A 9,920-nucleotide genomic window follows, 5' to 3' on the forward strand; every position below is an offset into this window, starting at 1 on the left:
AACAGCAGGAGGAGCTCAACAAGCAAAGGCAGATAGAAAAGGTAAAACTGCACCAGAGGGAGAATCAATAAACAGTCGGAGTTAAGTTACTTCAACAACTTTTTACTCAACTAAATAGCTGCCAGGAAATTACTCAAGTAAGATTAAAAAAATATTTAATTAAAAAAGAACTCAAGCAGTTGAAAGTATTCAGGGGCCAAAGTAGTTTGCAGCTGTTACGTTTGTAACACAAAAATATTTGAAAAATTTGGTTCACCCAGATTTTTCATTTTTATTTCTTGTAAATACACATTGAGTGTTGAATGTATGGACTGGGAAATACAATAAATCTGTAGAATAAAGTATTCTGCTCGTGGATTTCAAGATTGATCAAAATAGCACAAACAGAAATGTCATTTTGGAGATATTTATTTATTCATATGATATGAAGAAATATACAAACTTCAAATGACTGTAACTCCTCAGTGCTTCAACATACAGCCATCAATGAGGCTCAAATGAAAGATAATGACCAGAGGAATCCTGTTAAAAACATTACTACTCATAGTGAAAATTACTTAGAATTATATAAATAAAATGGCATATCTGGGGGTTAGCGTACAGTCAGACCTCCTCCCCCTTCTTGCAATACACTGTCGGTCTGTCTGCCCCCATCCGACCCCCCAGTTTTGACACTTCTGACAACGTGTCTCTACGTTGGTGAGAAAAAATCCTGTAAACACCGTGAGGCATGATGGCGCACAGAGCCTGACTTTGACGCTGCATAGGCGCATGCGGTACGCGTGGTTACACATGCAGCTGGTGGGTTCATGTCAAAACAAACCCCAAAATGCCTTATATCCTCATGACAGGACACACGTTGGCTACACATCGGCGGCTTTAGATTTAGTTTCCGAGTTGGCCAGTCAGAAATATTCCAGAAGGAATACAGGCATGTCAAAACGAGCTGAAGTCGCTCTTTGGATATTATTGGCTCAGAAAAAAACATTTCATAACATTATTGGTCGAATGTGGTGTCAATCAAAAGGGGGCTCTAGGCTGCCCAATAAAAGCGTCATAATGGACACCGGCAGAGTTTAAACCCTTAAATCTCAGCCCTGGAAAATACAATGAAAAAACAACACATGAGCGTTCTGGCGCGAGTTAAGGGATTAAAGGACAAATTAGACAAACTGTAATTACAGCAATAGATGTAAATGTAACTAATTACGTTTCACCACGTATGGAAGAATAAAGTTGTTCACATTGTGAAGTGCCTCTACTTTCTGTTATCCATACAAGGAGCTTATAGTTCAGTAAAATATTAATGTTTTTATTTGTTTTGGTTTGTGCAATGAGCCACTGACAATTTTCATCATAGTACCGGCAAGAATTTAAAACTACTTTCAGCCCTACTTGGGACCAATAACATTCCTGAAAAACTGCTGGCTGGGTCAATGTGCAGGGTGGCGGCGGTGGCGAAGCCCAGTTCAAGGGTTGCATCCTGGGGGTATTTGTGGGGGTGCAGAGGGCCGTGAACGTGGAGCGACGACCTACTTGCGGTTCTATTTTCATTTATAGACTGTAGTTTTTCAACAGTTAAAGGATTATTGACTTAAAACATGCGCTTATATTTTGCTGAAGTTACTTATAAATTAATTTTGTCTTATTTAAAGTGTACAAAGTTTTTGCAGTTTACATGGACAGATTGTTGTAACTTTAGTTTTCCTTTCACTCTCAGCACCTTTTATTTTTTCCTTGACCTGAAATGCAGGATTTAGAAGAGCAGAGTCGCCTGATCGCCGCCTCAAGTCGCCCTGCTAACTTGCCCACGCCTGACGGACAGTTCCTGGTGCTCAGCAGCAGCCAATCAGAGGAGAGCGACGTGGGGGAGGAGGGGAAGAAGCGGGGTGAGTCGGAAGCCTGACGGCTGGGGGTGCAGGCGGGATTTTCGGCTTCCAGGTGATTTACGTCTGGTGATCAAACAGCTGAGTAATCAGACTTGAAAACGGACAATATGATCTTAAAAACTCAATGAAACTCTATGCCAAGAGGAAATGAGAAACGGTTTTTACTCTGTGCAGAAAAATCACAAAACAAAAACACTGCTTTTATACAGGTTGCGTATTTAGATTACTGGTAAGTTTCTGTTTTTAACGTTCAAGTAAAATAGAGGAGCCGGATCTGAAGGAGCAGGAGATTCGAACTGTTTCTCCAGCAGGATGCCTCATGATGACGCCGTCTGCATAAAAAGAAGAGAAAAAGCACAGTTTTATTTTGAAAAGGCCTTCCTGTCATCTGGGATGCTGCATCCAGGCACTGTGGCGTTTTGATTCACCTTAGTTTCTTCTCTTATTTTGAAAAACTGAAGGCATGTACAGACAGATTTATTAGCACACCTGGTGAATATGTGTAAAAAGCCATTTTATGTGTCGANCAAAGGAAAAGACAGTGATGCCAAAGATGAAAAAGTTACTGCAGATGTTAAAAAAATCAAATGGTTTATCAATGTTCATACATACCAGCAGAGGTGGAAAGAATACAAAAATGATGTAGGAAACTCTAAAACAGTTATTTTTTTTATAAAAAAATTTGCGCTTAGTACCTCATTAAAATGTTACTTTAGTTGCTTTGTGATGAGCAAAACAAAGTTCAGCTCATCACAAAGGAAATAAGAACATGTTAGTCTCAAGCTATTTTTATTTAAAGGAGCACATTTATAAATAAAGAAGCAACACAAAATATTATGTGTATTTTTAATGGGACATTTATTTCCAATATCTTATTTCAGCTGCTGTTTGTCCCTCACATCTAACAGTTTTATGTAACTGACTCCAAACTAAGCACCTGATTTTCAGTTTTAGTCAATAGAAATTATAATCACAAAAACCCGATAAAATTGACATTTACATTTGTTGCTAAAATATTATTCAAGTTTACAATGTATAATAAACCTACTGCCTTTCTCTTACAGTTAAATTGAGGCCTTAAGTACAGCAAGATGATTTATTTTTCTCAGAAGATAACTTGAGCTACACTTCATATGTTTTGCTCCTCTGTCTTCCTGTTGATGCAACATAAGACCTGAATAACAACCCAGCCGAAAGATCGACACCATTTCTTCTGGTGTTTTCTTATGTTTTATCTTTACTCATTAATGAATATGATTTCAAATATAACTGAGCAACTTTACGCAAAACAAATTCAAGTAAAATTCAGGTTTTGTAAACAACTTAACCCTCACCAAACACGGCTGAAAAGGCATACCCAAATTAAATCAGCTGCTGTTCTTGAAGAATTTGGAGTACATGCAAAAGCTTGGTCTCTTTATGAAGATGACAAGCTAAATTTTCTATTTTTGCAGTCAATAATACTTTAACTGTAAGTAGTTTGTAGCTGTTACATTTGTAACACAAATAATTTGAAAAATATTGCTTCACACCTATTTTTAATTTTTATTTCTTGTAAATGCACATTGAGTGTTGAATGTATGGACTGGAAAGTACAATAAATCTGTAGAAAAAAGTATTTTGCTTGTGGATTTCCAGACTGATCAAAATAGCACACACAAAAAACAAATGTCATTTTGGACATGTTTATTTTTCAGGATGTACAGGTGTTGTCCAAATGTGCCATCTGGAGTCTCATTTGCCGTCTCCAAATGGCACACTTGGACAACACTTTATTTAATCTCTGTTTTATTATTTAGCGCACAGTGTTCCAGTGGGAACATTATTTGCGATACGCGTAGCTCTGACTTCCGCCTCTGAGTTGTTGACAAAAGCTAAGTGTTAGCGGCATAATGTTCAATTTTCAACTTCGGCCCATGGGGATTTTATTGATTGATGATAATGCCCGGGTTTTCATCGTTTCTGGGGAACCAGTAAGCATCCTCAATGACTGACCCACCCCCCAGCGATACATCCGCCCCCCCACCTTCTCTCCTTCTTCGGTCGGTCCTGACTTGGATGAGTCAGGACCGACCTCTGAGTGGACCAAACTGAGAGGCCCAACCAAGACTGGTTGAAACCGCAATGTTTCATTCAGTCTTGGAGGGTTCTTGCCTCTCTATTACGTCTGAAGCGTCTCCACAACACACAGACTGTCTGATCCACTTCCATGTTTTTTGAAGATGGCTTTCTCGAAGATTGATTTTCCTCAGTGGTGCCAGGGTTCTTCTAAAGCATTGTACAACCATGTGAATAACTATTGGGTTGTCACTTTTTTTTTTTATCTTGAACAACAGTTCTCTAACTACAAGATCAAAACTTTGCTGTGTTGTTCCTCAAAGGTTTGTCGTACCAGATGAAGAAGTTCACTGAGAAAGCTTCTCTTTTTGTAATCTGAACTTCTTTGTCCAGGATGAACTTTGTTGGACAATGTCTTCACTTTTGTCCAAAAAGACACTGTAGACCTCACCTCCATTTCCCTCTGTGGGCTTTCGTCATTCATCTTTATTGGCTTGGCCTGACTCAGAGGACCGTCCTGACTCGGACACAGGTCTTTACTCCGAGGCAGGTCCTCACTCGGAGTCAGGTCCTGACTCAGAGGCAGGCCCTGATTTGGAGACCCCTCTGAGTGGACCAAACTGAGAGGCCCAACCAAGACTGGACGAACTGCAACGCTTCATTCAGTCTTGGAGGGTTCTTGCCTCTCTACTATGTCTGAAGCATCTCCACAACATACAGCCTGTCTGATCCACTTCCATATCTTTTGAAGGAAGCTTTCTTGAAGATTGACTTTTTCTCTTGAAGAGTGACAACCCTACTGGGTTGTCACTTTTAATCATCTTGAACAACTCTCGAACCACATCTTCATTGCCCCAGAGAAGTTGTAAGATGTCTCGGCAGAGTTTTCGTTCCATCTTCTCAAAAAAGACAAAATTTATGTCCTTTACTTCCTCCCAGATTTTTGGAGCAAGCTTTTTATGGACAGGTTCGGTGTGCTTCATTTTGTAAGCCGCATAACTAGATCTGAAACTAGACTTATAAATCAATCTCCAAAGAATCGTTTCCACCATGACTCTCCTTTCATCTTCGGTTCCACGTCTGAAACCCATCTTGTTCGCTTCCTTCAAAAATTGTTTAGGGTCCATTCCTGCCTGAGTATAATTGTCACTCAGGCAGTTGTCATCTGAATACAAGTCCTCATTCTGACTTTGGGATGTTGATGCACCCCTAACATTGCATTTTTGTAGATGTAAACATTTTCATTGGAGGAACAGGATTCTCCAGGTGATGTTTGAATTTTTCCACAATAACTGCGTGTCATTCTGGGTAACCAAGTAGTGCAATTAAGTCCAGAGGCAAAGTGGAATGCATCTCTCACTATACTTTGGAAAATCCTTTCACTTAGCTCTTCTGACACCTCTGAGAGAAGATCCACATTTAATTCTACTGTTTTTAAAGTTTAAAAGGCTCAAATTTTCCATGGATTTTCAGCGCACAGCTGTTTCTTCCCCTTCATCTCAGTCGTTTCAGTTGACCTCGTTCAGGGTGCAAGTCCAGAAAAACTCTAAACAAAGGGAAAGGATACTCAAGTTTAACAAAGACAGCTCATTTTACAAAACACTTCCAAATTACATTTCAGCAGCACATCACCTTTCTCATTTGCGTCTCACCAGTTGCAAATAGCTCTTTGACAAACAACATTGTTGAGTAATTTGGATTAATTCTGACAGCTATAAAACAAATGTACACTTGGAGTGCACCAACTGCAGTTTTCTGGCCAATCTTTAAAAAGTCTGATCTGTCAATTCTGATTTTTTTGTCTGAATGTTGCTAAATGGAGCAAAAAAAAAAAAAGTCGCTGAATTGGCAACAGTGAGGTGACCTTTGTTAACTGCAAACCTGGAGACATGACCTGGTGGGCCAGTCTATCAGTCAAACCTCTCACAGTAGAGCAGAAGAGGACAGTGGTTGATTTCTAGATCTTTGCTGAGGTAGATAAGTTCAGTGGATAAAATCAGCTTCACATGTATCGGCGGATCACCAATCTTTGAAATTAAGAAAGTCGGGGAAGATTAATTGGTGCACCCCTAACATACATAAGTACACAAATATTTTCTAGTGAAAATAAAAACACACAAATTTTTACATATTTGTTAAGATAAAGTCACCACAACGTGACTTTATGTTTGAATGTTTGAGACAGATAATCTGTGAAAATATCAATCTCCTCTACAGATTATCTCTCGTGCAATACTGTCATGACACATTGACAGTTTCAACAAATATGTAAAAAAATTAAAAACTATTATTAAAGTTACATAGTTCAGCATTAAACATTATTGGAAAGTGTTGAAGAAGAATTTAGGTTATAATATATTTTAAGAAAATCTCTGGCTCAATCTTCTTCTCACGGATCCCAGGTTCTCCCGGCGGGCCGAAGTGAAGCCACACAGAAAACAACAATGAGTATAGACGTCACAGAATTTCAGGGTTTTAATCCGATAGAAGACAATGTATGAAATAACATCAAAAACTGCAGAACAACAGAAACATATATTCATTTACCTGAGACAAATATGATAGAGGAAAAAAAAGCAAAGACGCGTCTTTGGAGAGTGCTGATGGAAAAGCAAAATAAAACAGCAATCTGATTTGTTACTCCTGTGTACAAACCTTTATACTAAAGGCGTGTTTTTTCTCTTTAATATATTCAAATAAGGCGTACCTCTGCTTGACCAACTGGAAGCTATCTTGGACCCTCTTAAAAGTTAAAATCTCCCTACAATTTGCTTCCAAGATCAAAGGCCAGTTGTCCCCTTTTTCTAAACAAAGTGAGCGCAGAGCTTCTCCTGAACTCCTGCTGTTTTATGGCTTTCTGGGCAGAGAAAAACAGAGAAAGGTATTTCACAGACAGGTGTGAAATCTGGAATCTTTCCCACTTTCTCCCTACTCAGATACCACCAAAGAAACTTAAAATCCTGTAGGAAGTTGAAGCAAAGGTTATCTCCACAAACCTAATTTGGTTCTCCTGCATTCAGCACTTCAAAAGATTGAGTCTTGCTATAAACCAAAAGTAATACAAAAATCAGCAGGGCAGAATGGGGTAAAATTCCTTTTTCTAACCTATCAAATGTAATAATCAATCCTGAGTGTAAGAATGAACACAATCAATGTCCAAAAACCTTTCACAATATACCTGAGCAAATTTAAAATGCTGAAACAAAACATTTTCTTTCACATGTTTTCTATTTGATTCTGATATAGTAACAGATATTACTAACTAAAATTATTAATTGCAAAACTATGATTAAACTATTTTCAATCAGAGCATGCTGTTAATAATTAAAATGTCTTACAAATTAAATTTTAGTGGTTTTAGATATTCTATGTTGTATTCAGTTTTTACCAGTTTCCACACCATCCCAGATGCTAGTTTGGAAGACTTTTGATGACCTTCCGTGAACAGAGCAAACTTCTCTCTCCCACGCTCATCCAAGTCATACTGCCTTCCTGCAGATGCTAATTTTATGGCCTCCTGTCCTCTCTGATAACAAAACAGGCCTCACTGAGAGTTCCCTTTTGATCTCTATCTTTCCTTCCCGTAAGTTGAATACTTACCCATCAATCGTTTTAGATTAAATCATTAACACAAACCTATTCTAAATTAAGAATTTTGTTCAAAATAACAATGCTCAATATGCCTTTTTTACATGTCGTAAGATTAACTGTATTAAACACTAAAAATATTCATTTTTCCTCAATAAAAGACACTGATAAAAAAAACATGTGTATGTTATTCTAGAAAAAAAATCATACATTATAAACTTAAATTAAAGGTTTACCAGGTTGAGTAAAACAAAAACAAATGCACACACCTATTATAAAGATGTGTAGTTACTTGGCAGGTAAAGTTCAGGAGTGTCTGGATGCAACTGTTGAAGAGAGAAACATGTCATATAAAGAGAGAATATAAACACCAAAACATGCAGGTCTTCCAATAATTAAATGAAATCCTTATTATTTTCCCGTAAATATTGCCCCCGGTCCAACGGTCGTGTCTCCCCCCTCCCCTCTCGTACCTACGTTAGTCTGTCCCCTGAGCTAACGGTCAACCCCAAAACTTGACAGGTATAATCTGGACATTGAAACTATATTTACCGAAGCTAAATGACCACCTGCATTCATGTTAACAACTGGGACATCAAATCATGTTTAGCAAATAAGACAACCGTAGCCTGACATTTTTAAAAAGCACAGCAGCATTGCGACATGGATGGTTAGCCTCCACGCGCCCATTTTAATTTGAAAAAAAAAAAAGACTGCAAAATAGTTTGCTGTTACATACTCCCGAAGTTAAACATTAAACACTACAAATTTTTCAAAACATTGTATACAGAAAATGTGTTCTGACTTGTTTTACATTACCACGGAGGTGCCAGAAAAGTTCCTCCAACTCTTAATCCAACCGAAGTCCAAAAGATGGATGTTCCAGGGTCCNGGTGAATATGTGTAAAAAGCCATTTTATGTGTCGATATGAATCTGTCTTTTATTGCAGCAGCAACGTCTCACTCTGCACTTCTTACCAAGTATTTTTGTTTAGGTTCTCGTGCAAATATCTTAGTTTTATCTTATTTCAAGTGTACTAACTTACAAGTAACAGGGGCTGGTCCTGACTCGGAGGCCGGTCCTGACTCGGAGGCCGGTCCTGACTCGGAGGCTGGGCGAGGCTCAACGTTTGGTCCACTCTTAGAGGGTTCTTGTCTCTGAACAATGTCTGCTGGGGCACCATCAGGAATCGTGGGCCCCCCTGACAAAAAATAAGATTCCTCTATTTTTTTTCTATTTTTTTCTATTAGTTTTAGATTACTGAAATGTCTCTCCCCACAGGCAACAGTCACAAGCAACGTGCAAAATACACATAATGCAATCCAGACTTCTCAAAAAATGCTGTCGTTGCATTTTACTCGAGCTGCAATATATAACTAATAAAAAAATATGTTTTCTCCATATTTGTTAAAACTGTCACCATGTCGTACCAGTTTGTTATGAGACAGATAATCTGTGAAAACAATCAATCTCCTCCCCTTTGTCCCTCAACTACTATTACTGACTAAAGTAATGCAAGATTCCAGCCAAAACAACCAATCGGAGTTAGTAGGAGGGTCTTAGTGCTGTCAGTCAACTTCGTTCACTCACTGCTGAATGTGCTAATGGAGGAAAAACAACTTATTATTACAGGAAACCGTTTATCTGCCGTCATTGGTAGCTATGCTAACTAGACTGGCAGAGTGGATGAGAATCCTTAATTCATTAAATGCTAGTGAAAAGGAGGCAAACAGTAGTCTGTAACTAAGCTACGGTGGGTATACTGTGGTTGATAATCTCACAGTCTACCCACTTCTTGGAGAAAAACTGGGTTACAAATTGACACTCTTACCTTTTTCTCTCTATCCCTATCTCTGTTATTATTATTATTATTTTTTTTTTTGAAAACCTGATTTTATAATTTTTCTTAGCAGCATATTAACAGCCACGTTCTTTCTTGTCTTCCACTAACTGCTACTGAACACCATCACCGTCAAGCGCTCCAAGTGCTGGCTGAAACATGAGCTAAAATTAAACAGCAAACACAAATAAAGAACCGAAGGAGGAAAGTGAAGTTGGGGAGGTCGGGGGGATCTGGGACTACCGTTTTTTACNTTACTCTCCCCCCACTCCCTCTCCTTATTATTTTCCCGTAAATATTCCTTCCCGCCCTCCCCCTCCGTCCAACGGTTGTGTCAGAGCAGCGTCCATTTATGTCGTTATTTCATGATGAGTTCCACTTTATACCAGGCTTTCATTTTGTCCATCTTAAAAAAGAATAGATAAATAACAATACAGCAGTGACCGCGTTTTACTTTTACAAGCAAAGACATCATTTTAAAATAATATATAATCTTTTTTGTCAAAATAAGACTGCAAAATAGTTTGCTGTTACATACTCCCGA

General features: G+C 38.4%; 1 protein-coding gene and 2 long non-coding RNA genes across 6 annotated transcripts in view; 1 reads left to right on the forward strand and 2 right to left on the reverse strand.

The window, feature by feature from the left end:
• Nucleotides 1-2,093, forward strand: LOC107833449 (uncharacterized). The gene is made up of 2 exons (XR_001659198.1): nucleotides 1-41; nucleotides 1,754-2,093. It is a non-coding gene; the product is annotated as an uncharacterized LOC107833449 (long non-coding RNA).
• Nucleotides 2,094-4,508: 2,415 nt separating this feature from the next.
• The window catches only part of LOC103154466 (ADP-ribosylation factor-like), a 21,698-nt gene continuing 16,286 nt past the window's right edge, over nucleotides 4,509-9,920 (reverse strand). For all 4 annotated transcript variants that reach the window (XM_016662728.1, XM_016662727.1, XM_016662729.1 and 1 more), the window contains exons 6-7: nucleotides 9,325-9,327; nucleotides 4,509-4,595 (exon numbers count right to left, since the gene is read on the reverse strand). In XM_016662728.1, the coding sequence (XP_016518214.1) occupies nucleotides 4,524-4,595; nucleotides 9,325-9,327 (75 nt within the window). In that variant the 3' untranslated portion in view covers nucleotides 4,509-4,523. The remainder of the gene's footprint in view (nucleotides 4,596-9,324; nucleotides 9,328-9,920) is intronic.
• LOC107833451 (uncharacterized) lies at nucleotides 5,350-7,864 on the reverse strand. Its single transcript, XR_001659200.1, has 2 exons — nucleotides 7,805-7,864; nucleotides 5,350-5,493 (listed from the first exon to the last, which is right to left on the reverse strand). It is a non-coding gene; the product is annotated as an uncharacterized LOC107833451 (long non-coding RNA).

The sequence above is a fragment of the Poecilia formosa genome, unplaced genomic scaffold (genome assembly GCF_000485575.1).
Source record: "Poecilia formosa unplaced genomic scaffold, Poecilia_formosa-5.1.2 Scaffold387, whole genome shotgun sequence".
NCBI lineage: Eukaryota > Metazoa > Chordata > Actinopteri > Cyprinodontiformes > Poeciliidae > Poecilia > Poecilia formosa.